Here is a 22,428-nt window from a genome sequence, read left to right as displayed (position 1 = left end):
ATTTAGAGAGCGGCAAAGTAGCCGCTTTTTAACACGCTTCTACAGCGTGTTTAAAACTGTCTGAAAAAAATTCAGGAATTAGCCAACCTTTATAGCTACTTAAAAAAATTTCAATACCCTCCGTCAAAAACCCGATTTTTGGGAAAGCGGCAAAAATCGGCTTTTTACACGAGCTTCTCGCACGTTTCCAAACTTCTGGTAGGTACTGTATAAAAAAAACTGAGATAGTCATTGTATAGACAATTTAATTTCCTATCCATTGGTTATGCACAAATTGTGTAAAATTATAAGTAAAATGCATAAATTTGTGTGAAACCAAAAAGTTCTTCAAAAAGACCTTTTTGTCGGAGAGGACGTACAATTCCCGGAGGCTCCCTCCTTTTTTGGCTTGGCTGAACGTGTGCCAAATAGTCCCAACTGAAATGTCCCAATTTTCCCCGCTTGATTTTTCGTATATATTTAGTTATTCCAACGTAACTGTAACAGCAACACAAATTTAGCTACTGTGTACCAAAAAAAAAGTAGAATAAATTTCGATTGCCAGACATCTCATCACATCAAATGGTCTACCTCGTTTTTTAATTATGCATCTGAAGGTGCACTTATTTTAATTTAAAGATTTTGCGAGATGTCTAGAAAAATAAAAAAATATAATTTTACTCATAACTCACAAAGTAATTGTCATTGAAATGTTTTCTCAATTTGCGTCATAATTCCCCATGTATAGTAATTATGTACAAGAAATTACGGGAACATGCTAAAAACTGTGATGTCCCATCTAGCCCCTGTCCCATCTAGCCCCGGTCTCACCTACCGTGTTAAAACATTGAAAGCAATTGAAAGTCATAGAAGTAATGGGTAAGTATCGTCTTCTTCATCGTATCTTAATTATCTTCCATATCATTCTCAGAATGATAACCCGACTGAATAGTGAATGACTAGAAAATAGGCCCTATTTTTCATTCGGAAACAAATCAAACTACAATAGATATAATACAAGCATATTATTTCTACTACGTAAAACAGCGGTATCAAAACCAATTCATTGTACCCACCCATTCTTTAATAGAAACAATACATTGCTATTGTTTAACAACGAATCTATTTATTGTAGCATTGTATAGCTGATCTGTTTTGATGTACCGTGTATAAGTGCAGTGACCCATATCTATCAGAAAAATAGTATGGATACTTTCTATCAATACAATAAGTTTTTTTCCTTCTTTCATTCCGTGCCCAACTCACATTACTGAAAGATATATATTATGACTATTGAAAATTTATATTCAACTGCACGGCAGAAGTGGGTGATCTCAGTAGCGGTGGCGGAACTTGTATATATAACAGATCAAAATTGACAGTGCGCGATAGTGGATGCCTATAATTTTCACACACCTCTCATGGAAGTCTAGAACCATTTTCCTTTGTTTCTTCATTCGTTTCAAATCTCTTCGCTTTTATCAGGAATTGTAATGGCGGAGTACACTAAAAATGAAGAGTATGGAGAATTGAATCGACCAGAAACGGAAACAGAACCGCGTGAATATACCAATGTAGGCATTACAAAAGAGGAATTAAAAAATCCTGAAGTGCAAGGGGAAATTCTACGTACCGATGCGGAAGATCAAGAAGTAAATGATCAAAATACTATGGATTCAAATGTAGGATATGGGAACTATTCTTTCGAAACGAACGAAGTCGCTGATGAGCAACAAGTTACATCCGAATTGGAAAATGGAGATTCGCCACAGCAGTCTACTTTGATACCGGTGAAAGCCCAAGCAGCAATTGATCAAAAAGTAGAAATTTTTCACTTGGTAAATAATCAAGAAAATGTTCAACTGTCCATTGACGCAAAGGTTGGTGTAGAAAATCAAGGATTTAGTACGTCGTGCGCGAACCTTTCTTTAGGCCATAAATCGAGTGATGAAACATCAACAGCGCTAACGCCGCTAACCGTTAAACCATCACCAGTAGAAATCGCAACAAAAATTTACGAAAAAACTCCTAACAATGACCAACCAACAAGTTCAAATTCTCAACAAGTAGAAAGAGGTGGATGGAGCAATGAATGGGACTTCCTTTTTTCGTGCATCAGTGTTTCGGTTGGACTGGGAAACATTTGGAGATTTCCATATCTCTGCTTTAAAAATGGTGGCGGTAAGAAGCATTTTTACCTTCATTATTTCTTCCCGCTAAATTTGTCTATTTTAAAAGATATTCCATAGCCACACTAACTACCCTTTATCTTTAGGAACTTTTTTGGTCACCTATTTCATTGCTATGGTAATTTGACTTAAAACGTTTTCAAAAGATAACTCTTTGCAATTAATTATATTTAGGTATTTTGCGGAATCCCTATTTTCTACCAAGAGGTTGCAATTGGACAATATTTAGGAGTCGGAGGGATGACACTGGTAGCTGAACTAGCACCCATTATGAAAGGTTTTGCCTAAAGTTCACTTACAGAAAATCTCTTTTTACACACCTATTGAAATGACATTTTTTAAATATATAGGTGTTGGGTACGCGACGATGGTAATAACCATCAAATATTTTAATGTAATTTTGCTTTGTAAAACTGTTATAATGCTATTACTATTTCAAGACTGTCGTATTTTTGATCGATATCTACTATTCCATCATCATTGCATGGACGTTGTTCTATCTGATTGCTTCCTTTACCGCACTTCCAGGACTGCCGTGGCAATCTTGTGGTAAGCTTCCTTATACGTAAACGTAGTTTATTTTATTAGAGAAACTACGAGAGACTCCTACCAAAGTCTACTATTAACTGCTGTAAAACATACATTGATACAGAGAATTCATGGAACACACTCAATTGTTTCTTGCCAACGTCCAATATCAGTATCCTGCACAACGACTCAGTCTCAGCGGTGGAGGAATTTTGGAGGTAGCCTACAGCAACTAGAGATATTTTTTATATGGGACCAGAATAAAAATACATTTTTTATTATTATTTAGTCGGCGAGTGTTGGCAATCACTGACGGCATAGACAATGGTTAGAAATATGCCAATTGAACTTGGCGCTTTAAAAAAAAGCAAACATAAATAACAAAAGAATATATTCGATAATAATTATAGCCGGAGCGATGCGATGGGAGCTGTTTGGTGTGCTCATCCTTTCTTGGATGTTTGTCTACTTCATAATTTGGAAAGGAATCAACCAAAGTGGATATGTCAGTTAAACGATAATGTTTTTTTTCGTACTTTTTCCGAATTTTAACGCGTACGCTTCTTTTTACGCTGGTTAGATTATTTGGTTTACGGCCTTGTTTCCTTACGTAATCTTATGTGTGCTGGTCGTAAGAGCTGTAACTTTGGATGGAGCCAGTGACGGACTTTTATACTACATTACTCCCAAATGGTATATAAAAGTTGAATACAACGTATATGTTTAAGTTAAAAAACTGGAATGGTTTTTCTCAGGGATCTTTTGCTTACATCGGGACCATGGATAGACGGCGCTACTCAAATCTTTTTCGCCTACAGCATTGGAACGGGTAATTTTATTATACCTAATTAGAGATGTTTAAAATAATAACATAAATTCCTACCTAAAGTTTGGAAACGCGCGAGAAAAACTTATCACACCTTATCGAAAAAGGCGTTTTAATCTACCATTTCCAGCCCGCTCGCCTTTTTCTCTGTCAAACAGGGAAAAAGCTTTTCCCTGATGTTTAACATAGAAATAAATATTATTATCCAAACTCTGTGTGGGTGGAAATGGGGGGAGGAGGAAAGGGACTAGAACGGGCAAAAAATAAATTATGTTTTCAATTTATAATTGACTACAATGAATTGAAGGCAAAAAATCTCAAAATTTATTCAGTAGTAGTGCTTTTGAAGTTCTTTATTTCTAAATTTTCTGCATCGTTCTAGCTTAACCTATTCTATAGCTTTAACCCTTTAAAGTACCCTAATTTACATATAACTCTACGGTGCTTTTCCAAACTTATGGCTCGTTCAAAAACCTACCCTTCTCGTAAATGGAAAATTAAAAAAAATTTGCTTAATTCTAATGCTAATGGCTACGTCCAAAAAAATTCATCGCATTCCGACGAAAACTGTATTTTTGGAACGCCGAGAAAAACGCTTTTCCCCTAAGGTTCTCTTGCGCGTTCATAAACTTTAGGTAGGTACTGTAGAGCATGTAAAACTGGTAGAAAGCTGAAGTTGAAATAACTGTACCCTAATTCACAAAAATAATTATGATCATTTGTATCATTAAAGGTGCTTTGCCAGCACTGGGCTCATACAACAAATTTAATCACAACTGTTATAGGTTAGTAGAACGAAATCTCATTATCTAATGAAAAACTACTTAAATGTAAAAAAGTATCTTTCAAACAGAGACGCCATTATTACGTGCATTGTAAATACATTCACGTGTTTAATAGCCGGCGTCGTAACGGTATTCATGCTGCCAATTTACTTTAAGTTACATTTCATTAAAATTCTCTTACTTGCGTTACTCTTTACGAGTATGCCATAGTTTTCAATTTTGGGAAACATCGCTTCAGCTACAAATTCATCAATTGAGTCAGTTGTTTCATCCGGACCTGGTCTCGTATTTATTACCTACCCGGAAGTGGTTCTACGTCTCCCTGGGGCTCCAATATGGGCTATTTTATTTTTCATCATGCTTGCAGTAAGTCTTTATTTATTTAGATGTACTAGTTTTATTATTGTAATTTTTCAACCTTTCCTTTTTTGTCAGATTTTAGGTATTGATAGGTAGGTAAACCGATACAATTTTAAATTGCGCAAAATAAAGAGATACGTTATATATTTCCCACAATTGTTTAGTGAATTCTGCATGATTGAGGCTTTTGTTACTGGAATTGTGGATAACTGGCCAAATCAGTTAAGGAAGTACAGAAGACTATTTGTAGTATCTACCATTATCGTCATATTCTTGCTTTCCTTACCAATGATAACTGAGGTAAAAATTTCAAGGCAAATAGGCCTACTAATAATTTATATTTAACATTGCTGCCATACCTTATTTAATTGATATTTCATCAAATAAAGGGAGGAGTGTACCTATTCCAAGTCATGGACTACTACTCAGCTAGTGGAATGTCGATGCTTTTCTTGGTATTCTTTCAAACAATTTCTATTAATTGGATTTTTGGAGGAAAGCGATTTTGCAGTTGTATCGAGGAAATGCTCGGCAAGAAATCCTCGTGGTTTTTATACGTCTGTTGGGTTTTCTTAGCTCCTGCTGTTATGTTGGTAATGTTAAGTCATATAGGAGTAAATCATAAGGGAGACACGATTTGTAATATAATATTGACATTGTTTAGGGCATCTTTGTATTTTCTATTGTACAATATACACCAGTCACCTATGGAAGCGATTATCAGTATCCCAAATGGGCCGAAATTTTAGGAATTTGTATATCTTTATCTTCCATGCTGTGGATACCGCTTTATATCGTTTACTATATTTTTACAACACCGGGAACATTGCGTGAGGTAATTCCTACAAAAATTCCATCCTTTATTCTATATTGTGGTCTAAAAACGCCCAATAATCCTTTAGGTGTTAACCAAGGGACTCACACCGGTTTTCAAGATTCGAATTGAATCAGCATCAGCTTCAAAGCAGCCTGTTGAACGTGAATTTGAACATGAATCCTTTCCAGCAGTAGCTAAAAATGAATTAGATACTGTTAGTAAATCCACGACTCTTTTGGTGGACCCTTAAAAGAGGTGAAATATGATGGACTAGAAAAATTGCTGCCAAATCTTGGTGTACTAAGAATAATGGAACCATACAGTAGAAAATTATTAGTTATGATTTCAAAAGGATCAAGTTAACTACGGACGATTTGTTGACTATTTTCGTGTTGTAATGAGGTAGAGAATGAAGATAATATACAAGGGAAAATCAAATAAATTTTGAACAATGAAAATACATAGAAAGAAAAGTATATACTGAGAATGTACATATAATTGAGGTTGATTAATGGTCTGAGCGATCATTGTTTTTTAGCTTTTTCATGTGTCTACTGTAGGGTAGCTATAGCATGTATACCGAGTAGCTATATAATGGTATCCAATAAGCATGGAATATGCTTATTATGTATCAAGAGCCAAAACTGTCCTTAAATTTAAGAATATGTTACTTTGATACCTGAATATGAAAAATTTAAAATACAAAGAAATTTCTATTAATTGTTTATACAAATATTTTAACTCCCCTATTGACGCTAAGGACATCAAAAGTAGATATAACGATAAGTGGAGATAAAATTAAAGCTGTAGAGTGGAAATTTTTATTTTTATTGTATACAATATCTATATTTATATTTTTATTGCATACAATATCTTTACTTCATGCAGTAGAGCCGCAATAAATAGCGGTGAAAAACACATTTATGGAGTGAAAGGATTTTCAATTTTGTCTCTTATACCTGAATTCGATCACATTAATGGGACTATACCCGATATCATGCACTGTGTTTTTCTTGGCATTGTCAAACAGTTTTTAACTATATGGCTCGAATCAACAGGGAAGCCTTATAGTTTCATGGCAAAACACTTTGACGAAGCCTTGCGTGATATTAAACTACTGGATGAAATATTAAGAATGTATAGATAATATGAAAAATACGGGAAATCTTGGAAAGCTAGCGAGCTGAGAAATTTTCTCCTTTTCTTTTCACCAGTAATTCTGAAGTCCTTACTTCCAAATGTTTATTATCAACATTGGCTGTATGTTGTGAACTGTTGCCGATTGTTGCAAAAAAAGTCAATGACACAAGAAGACCTTCAACTAGCTAGGATCCTTACTTTAGCTTTTATTGGACAAATTCCTGATTCATACGGTGTTGAGCATGTCTTCTATAATGTTCACTTACTGATCCGCATAGTAGAGGGAGTGGACAATTGGGGTGCTCCTTGGGCATACTCAGCGTTCCTGTATGAAGATGCGGGTGGTAGTATGAGGACACAATTTCATGGCTCCAAAGGTGTTGCCGGTCAAATGTTTCAGAGATTTACAGCACGACAACTACTATGAGAATATGCGGCAAAAAATATTAATTTTACAACAGAGGAAACAATTTCGAATTTTTTTGTTTCTAGATTGGAAACTAAAATGACCATTGAACCTCGAGTCGAACGTAGTTAAAAAACAATTGGGAAATTTAAGTATGAAAAATTGTCTGCCGGGTAGATTATAGCTGTTGAAAATTGGTATGACGGAAGAATATTAAAGTGTCACTTTGCGTGCGAGTACAGTAGAATACTAGTAAATGGGAAATGTTTTTCAAGTGCTTTGTATTCCGCGGACTTCAAGCGTGATAACTCTGTCATAAAAATAGGAAATTTCTTTTGCAATAATTGAAAAATTTGTCATCTTAAATGAGAACTGCAATTGTGTTATGATTCCTAACGGGGTGTGTATGATGAACAGTTGATCTCAGTACTCATCAACAATCGATCAACCACATCAAATGTTGATAATCGGCCGTCAGCTCAAAGTTAATAATTATGGATCTTGTCAGGAAAGTTTTTGCAGAAACATGAATCTCGTTAATTTCATGAAGATTATTGTCCCAGAATCATTTCGGGAACGGGTTATTTTTAAGCCCGTTGATATTACGTGCAAATGTGTTATTATTCCCAACCAGAGTAAAGAGTTAGTCATTGTCGCAATAAATTGTCGATTTGAAATGGATTAAATGTGTTTCTGCTGTATATTATTGAATAATTTTTGTTCACTGTCAATTTTATAACTGCCAAGTCATATGTGTATGTGAACAATTCTTATTAAATGTATTTCAATAGAAACATTTTGGAAATATAGTTTGAATAAATGTTTATCATTTCAGAAATACAATTTCGTATTCGTTTAACTATTTTTATAAAAAAAACAACTTTTTAAACCGCAGTATTACCTATACATAGTAAAAAAAACTGGAGTAAATTTTGCTGAACTGAAGTTTTTTAAATTTATACTACAGTAAACTAAACATAGTAATAAAAAACTAAAATACATTTTGCTGAACTGCAGTTTTTTAAAATTTATACTACAGTTAACTAAACATAGTAATACAAAACTAAAGTAAACTATGAAAAAACTACAGTTTAGGAGTTTACTAAAAAAACTGCAGTTCTTTTTTAACTGGGTATCCCTGTCAGACCATCCTTACATCAGTTATGTAGTAGAAATTGGACGGCCTCAAAGGAAACCATCAGACCGAAACGTACCTAAACTAGCTAATATAGATAAGAATAAATTAAAATTACGATTAAATAATGAACTACGTTATCTTAAATTAAACCAAGAAGAGGCCAAAACAAAAGCTGAAGTAGAAGACATGGTAGACACGATTACCTAAATTATAAGAAAAAGTTCCATCAACTCAGAGCTGCCAACGCAACAAACGCTCTCAGCAAGCCAAAATAAATGTCAAATGCCCTCTCTACTGATTGTAAATGGGAAGTCAATCACAGACGAAGAAGACATTGTAAAAGAACTTAGTCTCAGTTTTTCCCAGGGCCTAAGCCAACGGGCCCAATGCCAGAAGATGTATACAAGACTATTGAAGATTATGAGAAAACAATTGTTAATGACCCACCTCCCCAAATAACCAAAGAAGAACTAGCTGCAGAGGTCAAGACATTAAATTCGAATGCTTCTCCAGGTAATGAAGGCATGTCAATAGCGTTAATTCTAGAGTGTTATGTAGAAATAGCAGAAGTTTCACTAAGATTATAAAATAAGTTTCTAGAAATAAAATAATACCCGAAGCAATGGAAAATAGCAAAAGTTTGTGTATTGAAGAAACCCAATAAAGAAACATATAAGGATGTCAAGAGTTTCCGGCCTGTCAGCGTACTAAACTCCATACATCCACCATGAGCTAACCGAAGTCCTAACTGGGCACTGCATACTAAATCACCACCTGCATAAAATCAAAAAATCTCATCCCCCATTTGTGAATGTGGGCAAGATACTGAAACAGTGGAACATTTCTTTTTTCACTGCAGACGTTTCACTGAACAAGGAACCCTCCTCATTGATGCGTGTCTGCGAATTAAAAAGCCCTTTCCACCTTCACTCGATGTCATCCCAAAGAACCTATATGGAAATAACACATGAACATATGGAATGCATTCAAAATATTCATCCGGACGTCCGAAAGGCTTAAAATTCGAAGTACCGCCCATGGCCTATGCACTCCCCCGTTACCTCAAACCAAAGCCAATATCAAAGGTCAATCCACCGTTCAACTCCCTTAAAATTACACACATGAATCTATCACTATATAACTAAGTCAAAGTAACTATTACTAAATCCGTCTTCCAATTTTAATATCCACCAGCCATTGTTTCTCAAACTCCTGTGATACTGTACCCAAACCGCCATCTTCACTTAAGAAATTTAAAATATGCAATCACCAAATTTTAGTATTAAACGCTCCCCTGCTCCTATACATGTCTCTCTCTCTCTTATATTCTATATGTACTGACAACTCGTTTAAATCTATCAAAGTATGCAATTGTATATAGTAGAGCGGAGGCAACACTCAAGTCTGAGTATGCCTTTTAAATAATAAAAAAAAAACCTATTGCATTTGTATATAATGGTTATTCAATTTCTATAGCACACTTAATAATATAAGCAGGGATGCCGTTCGATCAGAAAAATGTGATCGTTGATCTCGATCTCGATCAGCCTCGAAAATTGATCGATCTATCACTCAATCCATCACCAAATGAATTTGATCGATCGATCGTTCAATCGATCGGTTTTTCGATCAAAAAAATTTGAAAATTCAAGCTTGCTTTTTCCTCTCATTAGAAATTAATCAATGTAATTGATGAAAGTTAGTATAAGAATGTAAGAAACCAAATACTTAATTTTAAAATTCGTGAACTGTTCCTGACTAAAAATTAAGACTTCTGACTTTTGAGAGGCGGTAGAACCAATACGGAAAAGGGTAGCCTACATTGAGGATATTTCAATCAAGTATTATGTAATTAACAAATTTTCCTGGTTTTCTTAACAGCACTCGTTAGCAAAATAGTGAAGGAATATGATGATCATATTCCTGAAGTCTTCCTGAGCCAATATCTCTTACATGAGATGAGCAAATGGAAAAAATAGTGTTGCCATAGCATGCAGTAAAACAAGGTTTGATGTTCATAGACCAAGTAATTTAAATCTACGAAAAATTTAGGTTAGTGTCACCACCAAAACGTTTGATGGTCAACAACCAAACATCATTTTGTGCGTACTGGTAAATCGCTTAACTCCATAATAGGAACAAATTACTACTTCCAACATGGGATAAAGAACCATCGAAGAAGGCAACCTTGAACCACACTCTATAGAAATAAAGAATTCATCAATCATTCAGTTATGTATATTTCTAATGATTTTAGGAAATCCTAACGTGTGATATCCATCCCGTCATATCAATGAAATCATTTTTTTACTTCATCGATTCGTATCGATGCCTGTTTAATATATTCGTCTAGAAAACCACTTTTTGTTGTTGGGTGATACTAGATTAGTTTTAGATGCAGAATTAACTCTGCAAAAAAAAATGTTCTTAGTGAAAGAATTAAAGTGAAACTAAACAAAAGACGAAAAACACTAACTCCACCCTAGTCACCTTTAATTGACGGACAGCTCCCTGAAGTAACTTATTGCTACACTCAGTTTTATTATTTTCCTCCGCCCAAATAATTTTGAACATGGGGGTGGAAACTAAAGGAATTATCAAGTGATGTTCCTTAGTTCAGCTTGGATATCTTGCGTTCAACCCGCTAAGAATTGCTGATACGAGAAGCATATAATGCATGATGGTTGGATCCTTGGAAAATTTTACCATTTCTTCATTTAATAACTTTATCGTAGGGATAACCCATCCAACATTTTCCCTTGTTTTGTAGCACGTCTAGTTCTACTGTAAAAGGCTCCATGATTCGTATATATCCCTGCATAAAATCCTCTTCTGCTTTTGTAAGGATGAATTTTAAAGTGAAGAAAAGTTTATATATGTGACCTATGGAATTGTGATGAAATGACCGTACCTACAACATACAGCTTCCGGATGTAATAGCAACAAAAGGTTAAAAGCAGGTAGGCAGTGAAGCCGTTAGAGAAAACCAGTCCAATAGACAGTGGCGAAAGTTAATTGCTCATGTCGCTAAACCATATCATGGAAAAAGAGGCGGTAGAGGAGGTGAAGAGCACAGACCACATCACAGCGAAGTACGTTTTTTTAACAAAAAATGTAAAACGTATCTTTTACCTTTCCAGAGCACCCACCGTAAATAGGTAGGTCGTAGTCTTAAAAAGAGGCTGAAATCTGGGATTACTTTTTCAAATCCGAAAAGAAATTTTTGGAATGGAACACTGCTTCTACGAGATATGAACTTTAAGGTCGGCTTGGACTGCGTAACCGTAAGTTTTCCAATATGCTTCAACAACACCATAAGATTTATTTGTTTTCCCTATTTTTTTAGGACTACTCCTCTGAAGGTCTCGCTCTCTTGGAAATGACAACTTTTTTACCAATCGTTGACGTTGTGGCACCCGAAAGTGTGGACGCCTACTTGAAGTCATGCCCCTACTCGATTGGCGAAAGCTTCTACGTTTTTCAAATCACTCCCGATACCGCTACAGAACTACCTGTCTATAGATATCTATACGACTATTTAAATGAAATTTCTGCGTTTTGGCATCATGCTGCTGCTGACGACCAACATCGCAATCTATCTTCGAAATTCAACTCTTTTTACGTATTTCCGCTGGGTAAAGAGATTCCTATTCCGTGTGGTTTGACGGACTTTGTGAAACCATGTAAGTATATTTTCAAATTTATTTTTAACGGGGAAGGAAAAAAAAGGAATGGGGTTATTCATTTATTTTCTATTTGGTTTTATTTGTGAAATGTAATTCCCCCCCCTCCCCCCCCCCCCCCCCACTTTACAGCGTTACGCGCCAACCGCAATTCAGACTATTTGATGGGTCTTCCAATTTCGAAGAATCTGCTGTTTGACAAATTTCGGAATTTGTCGATCGATGATTCGGCAGAACAATCAAAAGCGGTCGGTGTTAACCCTAAACGGGGAAACAAAATTGTTGAAGGAAGAAGTAACTGATGGTGGAACAGCCTCGAGTACCACTGTTTCCTCCAACGGCGGTCAGACTCTTCCAAAGAAAAGGAAACTAAAGTCTATTTCCGAAACAACAAAAAATGAATTGGAATGCCTCACACGCAGTGGGCCAACAACGCGATAGCTAAAAACCGGCGATTTCCGGAACTGCCCACGTTGACGACACCCAACATCTATCGCAGCAACGAAGACATTGCAAATACGTGATTTTTCTTTGGAATAGAAATCGGCCATTTTTTTAAGCTCAGAGACGAAAGAAATTGAAGCCCCCGGACAGTTAACTATTGCCTTTGCTGTATTCAACTTCTCGAAATTTTGGTAAGTAAACGTTTTCACAATTCCTTCACTTGTAGTGTAATTGTAATGTTGAACTCTTTTTAATATTTTCAGGTATTAACTATGGATGCAGCCAGCAAGTTTAAAAACGTGATATTGACTGACGATTCCATTCGTGGTCGTCAATACTGTATATTGCCTACCTGTTTACGGTCTTTTTCTTGTTGGGTTTTCATTGCATCATATTCGATATTGAGATCACAATACTTCTGGCAAGAAGTTTCATAATCATTTTGCATTTTCTTAAGCTTCATTTTTAAATGAATGATTTCAACATCGGTATCGGGACTGGAAGATTCAGGAAGTTGGACATCACGCAACCTCTCTTCAAGCTCGGTGTTCTTTTTTTCCAGGTCTGTAATGTCCCAGCTCAGATCTGATTGTAGAGGAATAACACTAGAATAACGATGACTGAAGATAACGAACTTGTTTATTCTGGGATAGCTCTATTCCAACTGCCGTTCGCTAGCCGCTAGGGCCACGACGTTGTCATATTGCTGGATACTGCATTTCTCCCTACTTTAGATAGAGACACAGAGTATACAATACATGAAGTGAGATTTACAATTTGTTTTGAATATCTGAATTACGGGGTTTTTGCGGTACGAAACCGGTCTGCCATTTCATAGTGTGTAACGTGTGGTGTAGTAGGGTGTTGGGCTACATATTTGAGGAATACATTTGATTAAGCACGTTAGTTGTTTTCTTGTTTCTTGCCCTGGATTCCCTTCCCCACATAGTGAAGAGGGTCTGGGCGTCTTCTTGGCCGCGATCCCCGACGCTCCGGAGCCCCAGGGTTCTGCGGTTCATCTTCTTCTTCATCGGATGTGATAGGAGGAAAGTTATCTGCATCAAAAGGCTCGTTCTCGTGTGGTTCTAGGTTTTGCACCTCGGCTTCCGGCCAACCGTGAAAATTATCTCCGTCTGGTGGTGTGGGTTGTTGCACATCATGTTCATCCAATGAAACGCTGTCCGCATCTGGTGGCGGCTGGTGATGTGGAATTTGGAGAGCAGGCGGGATTAGGGCTCGATGAGCATCACTTTCTAGAGTTACTGGATCAGCGCAGTTGTATGGCTTGAAGAATGAAGAGTTTTTTGTGACTATTTTGTTTTTCGACGAAGCCGTGATCATGCTGCCTTTTGCTTGGTGATTGTCAGCGGTTGAGGAAAAAACGCGGGATCCATTTTAAGATCCATTTCTGCATTTCTCGAGAAACCGTCGAGTTAAAAGTAGTGAAAATGACGATATATCATCATATCTGATGAAGGCAAGTCTGCTATTAGAAGTGTCAAAAAGAAAGTAGAAGATTGAGAATGTATTCCACCAATGCATGTTGCGGCTTCTCCTACAATGGGGTTGAGTACTGAAACTGTGGTTGCGACGCGTACCGCGCGTCATGCACTAGCTACTTCTAGCACCATTCGTATTCTTTCCATACACTAAATTTCTTTGTCAAACCGGATTATACTGTTTAAAATGGATCAATCTACTGAAGAACAATGGGAATGTTTTAAGTAAGTTTTTCAATGCTAGAAAAACTTACCCAAGCAATTTTGATACAAAAATCCTTTTTAGGTGTCTCAAAATGAACCCGAAATGGACTCAATTTTGCATCACTTGTCTTGAGCAAAGTATAGAATTTTACAATATATCAATGAGTCTACTCGTCTGACCAATTTTTTTTAGGACCGGAAACTAATGACAAAAGTAATGACAGCCCACAACAATACTTCAAGTTCTTTGTGGAAGCTGCATTCACTGGCAACGTGCCAAGTTCAGAAGATGGTAAAACAAGTTTACGTGGTTTGAATTTTTAATAGTAGTCAGTCCATATATTATTTGTAACTAAAAAGGAGACGATGAAGAAGAGGAGGAATCTGAACACGAATCAGGTAGTGATGAGACAAAAGTTGATGAGACAAAAGGGGTACCTGAGGAAAAAGCTGAAGGAGACCATGAGAAAGGCGCTGAAGGAGAGGAGCAGGTGGCTAAAATAGAAGAACCAGTAGCAGAACCAGCAGCATGACCAAGTCTCTCCCGAAAACGTCGTCTCGCCAGGAAAGCCAAGCGTAACCCTAAAAAGTTCAATTTGGAAGATGAGTTTAAAAAGTACTGCAGTGCCTCGGGTAAGTTTCCCAAAATAGAAAAAAAAGTTCCCCAAAGTTCTATATCCCTTTAATAAAAAAAAAACTTTAACAAGTTTTTTTTTTAAATTTCAGATACAGACTGATATGTTAACTGTCTTAAATTTGCTTGCTATATGCTAGAATGCGCTGAATAAAATCTTGAAATGAATGACCAATTTTTTAATGTAGCTTTTACTCGCTGAGTGCGAATATGCCAAACTACTAAACTTAAGCTAGGTACAGCTATAAAGGTCTCTAACATAGTTATTGTTCCGTTCTCTGCCTACTAAACTTAAGCTAGGTAAACCGAGCTATAATACCTAGCTTAAGGCTTATTACCTAGCTTAATACCGAGCTATATTACCCCTCTTTGGCATATTGGCACTAAACTAAAATAGCGTGGTAAAAAAAGAAGAAGTAAGTGAAAAGAAGTAACTCTCTGAAGGGAAAAAGAAAATTAGTTACCCCTGATGCCTTATGAGCACCCAACCCAGATAAATTCCGACAGCGACTTTGACAGCGACGACGAAATTGATTATCAACAATTAGTTAAGCTATAAACTGCGCCCCCCCCCCTTTCTAGTTGTTTGTAAACCAATTTATTTGCATCCCTCCAATATTTGTTCGTGCAAGAAAACTCCACATATCACATCCACTCCACTCCACATCCTATGAATATTAACTGTTATTTTTTTTATTCAAGACTATGGCCCTGTAAAAGAACACAAAGCTTATAGAGAAGCCCAGAATGATGCAGAGGAGGAAGACGTGGATTCACAAGAAGAAAGAGATTCAAATGATGATCTAGGTGACTATGATTACGCAGAGACAAGTTCTGATTCCATTGAGTCAGTCTCCTCATCTTCTGAGGAAGATAAGGAAGATGAAGAATATGTTCGTGCAAGAAAACTCTGCATAGTTCTTCTTTTTCCCAAATTCCATTTTTTTTATTGTTTTGCATTGGAGAAAGATAGTATTGAACTTATAATTCCCACGAAAACTTTGAAAAAATTGACAGTGCGTCCGCAACGATGCTGTGCGACCACGCGACTGAAGCATGGAGTCATGGACTGAAGGCCTGAATCGATAGAGTGGTGGTGGCGCGGTGTGTTTTATAAGCATACAACTAGCGCTTATGATGGCACGAAAGGTTGGGCTTTTTCAGACCACTGGCCTGAAGTGTATTCATCGTTCCCTAAATCACCTAGCGGTAGAAATATAAACTTTTTTGTTTTTTATATATTTAGGGTCGGGATTGAAGGCGGGACCTATTTTGTCTGTAAGTCATTCATGTTTTTATAGACCCCCCAATCGTCAATTTCAGTTTTAGTAATCAACACACCCTCTGGGGGGCTGACAAAATGAAATTGCAGCTGCTATGACAAGAAGCTGCAAAATTCTGTATATTACGTCTGCCAACTTCAACACTTCCCAGTTGAATTTTGCGAATGGTCGAGTAAAGAGCTCAAAGATCTATATATAGAATGCCTTTTTGACTTTTTGTATGTCTCATATACATTGAGATAATCGATGCCCACAGTAAAAATTCCGCCTTTGTTCGTACGAAGAAACAGAAGAGACCAAACACACTGAATAACAAGTTTTTTTCATTAAGTTAATCTTGTGTTTAAGAATGAAGCACTTTGTTGGGGCTATTAAAGTTCAGTTTTTAAGTACTTCACGGGCTGCAAAATGTACGCATTTTTCATTTTAGAGGCAACTTTTCAACTTTTATCTAGATTCCGCGCTGTATTGCGCTGGTATTGGCGTACCGCTGATTTTCCTTAATTCACCTCTTCTTAGGGCGATTGCCTTGGGTTTACTGCCGTACCTCTCTTCTAACCTTTTTTTTAGATTAGAATAGCTTTCGTCGGAAAATGGCAGAATTGCTTCGTTTGCACGACTTTTAAGACACTGTATTAGCAATCTAGCTTTCTCTGTTTCTGATAGGGACGGATCTTGGTCATACGTTTTCCATTGCTTTACCCAGCCAAAATATCTTAGCGCGTCTCCATCAAATTCTGGTAATCCCAGTTTGGGTTTTGCTGTGCCCGATTGCTTCCCTGAGTTCGATTGACTGATTTTCATTTTTGTCAATGTTTCGTTTGCGTTAGCTTTGATAATTCTTATATCTCTCCTATCATTTAAAGCTGCCGTTTTCCGTATCTCGTCATGGGATTGTGACATGATAGAATAAATTGTTTCGGCTCTTGCCAGTGGGATTGACTTATCTTGTGTTTCTGCGTCTTGAAAGTTAGCGTACTCGCTTTCAATGTCCTTAGCTAGTTCATGGAACTCTCTCATGCTTGCTTCTTTTATTGCCTCCCTTTCTGCAGCCTCGGCTGAGTCTGTTTCACAGCTATCGTTTGATGTTACCTGTTTTAACTCTCTGATCTCGTGTTTTTGCTGATTCAGTTTTGTTATTAATGTGTCGATGAATTGGCCCATGACTATGCCATCCTCCCGTAGTCTTCTAAAGTTTCTGTCTGTTTTCCTGATATTCTGTCTTGTGATTAATTGAATATCGCATGTAGTTTGTAACTTTTTTTTTTTAGTATTGCTATGGTTTCTTCCACCGAGGCTTCTATGTCATCTTTGTCCTCGTCACTGCTTTCTGCCGCAGATTCTAATGTTTCTACTTCCGTGTTCCCGATAGTTTCTTCTAGGTTAGGAATAGCACTAGTTACTATGGCATCAACTAGTTCCCTTTCTGTCTCTTCCTCAACTGGTGTATTAGTCCGGGATTTTTTCTGGCTTTGCGCCCTTGTGCCAGGCGGGGATTTTGTGGCTTCTAGCGATGCTCTTTTGTTCCTTTTACTCCCTTTAGCCATTTTTTTTACAAAGAATATAGAATGCAAATGATTTGTATTTGATCAGTTTTCAACAATTTCCATAGAGTTTGTATCTTCTAGCAATTTATCTTCGGCCTCTTTCTCTTTCTGTACCGCCTCCTCCTGGGCTGTGTTGGGTGGTTTTATCCCGAACAGTTGACGGAGATGATCAGATCTTTTGGCTGGAGTTATCGGTGGTGTAATGAGGATGGTATTCACCGCGATGGTGCTGGCTGCCGTATTAACCCCGAATGATTCGTTGTATTTATGGGCCAGTTCTAATTTTTTCCGGTCAATCTCTTTTTGTTCTCTCGCCAAATTGGACAGCTCGTAAAAGGCTTCTTTCTGGTCTCGGGCTGCAGATGCCTTTGCTGCTGCTTCTCTTGCCAGGAAGTCTTGGAAGCGCTGCTCTTCCTCGAGTTCGGAAAGTTTCTCCTTGTCTTCCGTAGTAAGATGGTCGGATTTGCACGGAGTGTGCCTTGGCGTGAATGGTTTGTGTTGTAGCCTCTTTGGGTTGTAACGGGGTTTGCCTTTACCTCCTGAGTACGGAGCCGTAATTTTGAGTCTGTGGAAGAAGTTCCTTGGAAAGAGCTGGTCAAGTAGTGCCCAGCACCCCTTAATATCCTGCCGTCCAAGCAATTCGATCGATTGCTGGCGAATAGTTGCAATGGCAGCTTGTACCGTGTTTTCGGTGTCCACTGAATAATGATAAGAAGTTTTTTTTAGGTTCGTTTAGTAGGTTCGAAGGATTTAATTACAAAATGTATCTGTTGTTGATTTTGCGCAATTCGAGGAATTCCCAAAGTTGAAGGTTTTTCCTGGAATTTCTCTGTTTTTGTGAAATATGAAAGCTGGAACTTTTCCAGATTGGAACAGGAGCTTATACATCCTCATGTACGCATCGGTTACCGCCTTTTCTTTTATATGATCAACGGATGTTACCTTGAATTCTTTAGAATAAAAAAGAAATAAATTATTAAAAAATAAATAAAAAACGCACAAAGACATTTTAGACTTACTTATTTCTCCAATAAACACCAGCAGGATGAATCAAAAATCATTTCTTTGTTTAAAACGGATCTCCGTCTTATTACAACCATCATTTTTGATCTTGTCATCCAGGGTTGGCTGGACTACGTGGGGTATACCCCACCCCCTGGAAGTAGTGCCTTTTGGACGGAATTTTGGTAAGCATCAAAATTCCATCCAGGAAAAAAATTACTAAATAAAAAAAAAGATGGGGAGGGGGGGAATTAACTAACAATTAACTAAAATCAAAATAAAAAAATAAAATAAATAAAAACATACCAAGTCATAATTTTTTCTCGGAAGAGAAATGAAATATATTCACGCAAACACGCATCTCTAGCATCCTCATATGTCCTCATATATCCTCATACATACTATGTATTATTGTTTACTTTGCCGTTTTATGACAACAATAACAAACAATTTGTTTGGCTAAGTAAAATACTTCGTGTTTCTGTCTATTTCAATCGATCATTTTAAGTTACGAACGAGTACGATCCTAAGAAAATGGGATCCCCTAAAATTCAGAAGGAGTAAGTACAAATTTCGTAAAAAAGAGTTATAAGATTACCTCTGCTTAGAGAACTAGTGTACAAATTAAATCGTTCCTGATTATTTATTGTTCTTTTACCACATAACAAAAAATAGTTTTGAGTTGATAACTGCAGTATACCAAAATTTTGATTTCCAACTATGAAAGATTTTTTTATGAAAGATGTTTTTTTTAGCACTTAAATTTAAAAAATAAGAAATTTGTTGATATCTGCAGTATACCAAAATTTGTATTTTGAACTAGATCACAAGATATTTTATTATTTTCACTTTTTTATGTCAAATACAGGAGCGGAAACATCTTTTGCCTCAGGAATTGCTCTGTATGTAAAAGTGATTCCAATTAAACTAGGTTATTTAACAGAATATAGTAAAAACTTTCACTGGCTTAGGATACAATTGAGAGGCGACATTTTTAGCCTTAGGACGAATTGTTGATCAGAATTGAATAGAATCTGGGTATTGGCTCCATAGCGGCCAACTTCGGTTGAATCCAAGAGATTTTCTTGTTGAGGAAATTAGTGATTCTTCATGTGTGGAACAGCTCATGCTGATTTTGGCAATTAAAGCACTAATCTCACGGTTGAAAGCGGGTGGCGTGTCGTTTAGGATTGATGCTTCCTCGCTGATCAAGTATGGTGGGCCCATTAAAAAGTTTCATCGTCATTTGTCGACTATTCCCTTTTTTAAATAAAATCTTTTGGAATTCTACATTCCTCAAATGGAAAATCTCTTCACGCCATTCGTGTGTAGTGCCGGCGACTGCGACAAAGTGAGATACGCGTTCACAGGGTGTACAGAAGACATCGCACCAATTATTCAAACGTCATTAATGAGGCAAGAACACGCCAGAAGCTAAAGGCTGCCACGCCCGGGAAGACAGTCGTCAACTTCCGCATCCGGTAGGCACGGAAAGAGAAGAAGCAGCTCACAGCTCACGTGGCATTAAATGCTGGATATCTGGATCTGAATCTGCCACTTACACGACAGCATTGACAAAAAGAGACGCCAAGCAGGGTTCTTATAGCTACCTTACAATTCCATTCGGAAGATAGGAAATTTCTTTAGTTCATGTGGGATGGGTTGTTTTCAAACCTCATTATTTTTTTCCCTGTCGTACACTCCCTGGACCTTCGCAAAGGTCCTTGAACCCATGGTGATATCGTTGAGAAGGAGGATGATTCAGATAATTCTACTTGGATTATTTTCTCGTCCTTGGTCGATCCAAGAAGGTGACGTTCTGCTTTCCTAAGTTTCCCCATTTCGACAATTATGAATCAGTTTTTTAAATATAGAAATACAAATTTCAAAACAGTTAAATGTAACCATGACGTAAAGACGCTTTTGAAATCAATATATTCAAAATTTCTCAGAGCACTGGCAGATACATTTAAAAACTAGGGCAGCCAACAATGGTCAACCAACAATACGATTTCGTTCTTTTGTACTATTTTGATATAGAAAATAGCCAGTATGAAAGATGAAAACGAATATACCTTTGGTAATATTGTTACGTGTAAGTCAAATCCTTTTCAATTATGTTTTGGTTTTTTTTATTATTAACAATAATTACCAACTTATATTAGATGCCTGTTTTATATGCAATCCCTTGTTGACCATGTGCATCTTATGTACCAGCTACCGTAATATATAAATTTGTTTTAGATACTTTTTCAAGATAATCCTTAATATTTTGATAAGGAGTCAATTTACCACCCTTTAGCCCTTTCTTTCAGGTACTTCCTACTCCAGTAGTCTCAGATTATACAAATAGCAGTTCCGATGAACAAGCAGACGATCGTAAGACTATATTTTAGTTCCTGTTGTTAATTCTTACTTGACTTTCCAAAAATGATGTGTAAATAGTAGCTGAAGTTGCTGAATATGGAAATCAGGATGAGGTTAGAACAAAAAAGGGGGATCATTATACCAAAAATTAGAAGAAAAAAGTGGTCAAGAGGACACAAGAGCTGAAGGGAAGAATAAGGATGGATGAAGAAAAGGTGACCACGGGTTCGCAGGGGTCAAACCAAAGAGTAAAGATGAATAGCTGGAGTAGGGGACAGTCCAATCCTGGAATTTTTAAAATGGGCTCTAAGAGACTCACAGAGAGACTTCCTTTCCCGCAGGATGATTTACATACATCAGTTTTTTTTAATTCGAACATAACTTCCAGAAATCCAGTGTTGGTAGAAACTGAAGTCGCTCATGTAGAAAATTAAGGTAAAGAAGGTAAGGATGACAGAAGCATGCAAGACGCAAGGAAAGAAGACACAAATGATCAAGAAGACGCAGGAACTTACGGGAATAATGACGATAGAGGAATAAAAGCCCAGCTGGCACATCGTTGGCTGGGTCGCGACCATAACGCTATTTGCCCAACATCTCGCTACCATCCTTTTCACTGCTGAGTGTCATTACCTGATCACTACGTTTTCACTGCCTCATTTTCCCAAGAAGGTACCAAAAAAATATAAGGCAGTTGTCTGCTGATTTTACCTTGTCACTACCTTTTCACTACCTAAATTTCACAACAAGTTACCACAAATAGTCAATTGCTTTTTTGAACTGTTTGAACTGAAAATTTTATTTCCACTTGAAATTCAAAATAAAATGGTCCATGAAAATTTGCGCCAGGTCTTGATTGAAATAGCGTTCTGGCGCACTTCAAAATACGAGGATTTTTCACCACTTCTTCCTAAAGATCTTTATCCTGACCATCTTTTTTGTCCTCTTCTTCAATTTCACAACACAGATGATAGTTTAAGTTTCACAACACGGATGATAGTTTAGGTTTCCACAAATTTCTTTTTTTTATTTGGCATCCATTTCTGTAAAGGATTCCTCACACTCTCTTGTAATTGACAGATTCACTTCCCGAACAATTATCTACAAAATAAATTTATTGGGGGGACAACTACTTTGTTTCTATTTAGTTACATTTTAAAGCCAACTCTTCTGGCAACTCATCTGATTGAGTGCCAAATTTTATTTTATTCTTTCGTTGGTTATCCATAACCATTTCTCCTTCCATGCTTTTCTCCTAAGCTGTTTTCTGTTAGGTTTCTGTTCCTCATGCTGAGTGCCTTCACTTTCCTCACTGTTATCATCACCTTCATTATCCTCCTCTTAACCTTCCTCAACTTTGTAGTCCTCCTAAGTCACTCTCTCGGATTCCCCTTTCAAATTTGAAGATTTTTCCCCGTAGTCATGTTTCCCTAATTCTTCTCCAGAATTGTTGATGATTATTCCCATGATAAAAGTCATAAAATCATAAATACATTTTCAAAAACGTTTTTTCTTCTTTCGTCGAAGTCTCTGTCCACTACTGAAAAGGTTTTTTTACAGCTTATTACATTTAATCCTAGGAAATCTGGTCATTGGT

General features: G+C 36.9%; 1 protein-coding gene across 1 annotated transcript; it reads left to right on the top strand.

The window, feature by feature from the left end:
* The first annotated feature begins 1,324 nt into the window (after nt 1–1,324).
* Nucleotides 1,325–5,960, top strand: LOC124208765 (sodium- and chloride-dependent GABA transporter 1-like). Its single transcript, XM_046606638.1, has 18 exons — nt 1,325–2,160; nt 2,255–2,286; nt 2,343–2,445; nt 2,519–2,538; nt 2,609–2,717; nt 2,821–2,914; nt 2,986–3,023; nt 3,107–3,201; nt 3,277–3,389; nt 3,452–3,525; nt 4,256–4,307; nt 4,376–4,436; nt 4,518–4,673; nt 4,743–4,759; nt 4,832–4,967; nt 5,057–5,260; nt 5,332–5,502; nt 5,570–5,960. The coding sequence occupies exons 1-18, from the start codon at nt 1,473–1,475 to the stop codon at nt 5,732–5,734; spliced, it is 2,328 nt and encodes a 775-aa protein (XP_046462594.1). The 5' UTR covers nt 1,325–1,472; the 3' UTR covers nt 5,735–5,960.
* The last annotated feature ends 16,468 nt before the right edge of the window (nt 5,961–22,428 follow it).

The sequence above is a fragment of the Daphnia pulex genome, chromosome 12, assembly GCF_021134715.1.
Source record: "Daphnia pulex isolate KAP4 chromosome 12, ASM2113471v1".
In the NCBI taxonomy this organism is placed as follows: Eukaryota; Metazoa; Arthropoda; class Branchiopoda; order Diplostraca; family Daphniidae; genus Daphnia; species Daphnia pulex.
The sequence above is the reverse complement of the archived record's forward strand: the minus strand, read 5'-3'. Positions and strand labels throughout refer to the sequence as shown.

Coding starts and splice junctions, on each gene's coding strand:
- LOC124208765 (XM_046606638.1), top strand. CDS start 1,473: ATGGCGGAGTACACTAAAAATGAAGAGTATGGAGAATTGAATCGACCA. Junction 2,539..2,608: donor GTGTTGGGTACGCGACGATG/GTAATAACCATC, acceptor TACTATTTCAAG/ACTGTCGTATTTTTGATCGA. Junction 3,202..3,276: donor GAATCAACCAAAGTGGATAT/GTCAGTTAAACG, acceptor TACGCTGGTTAG/ATTATTTGGTTTACGGCCTT.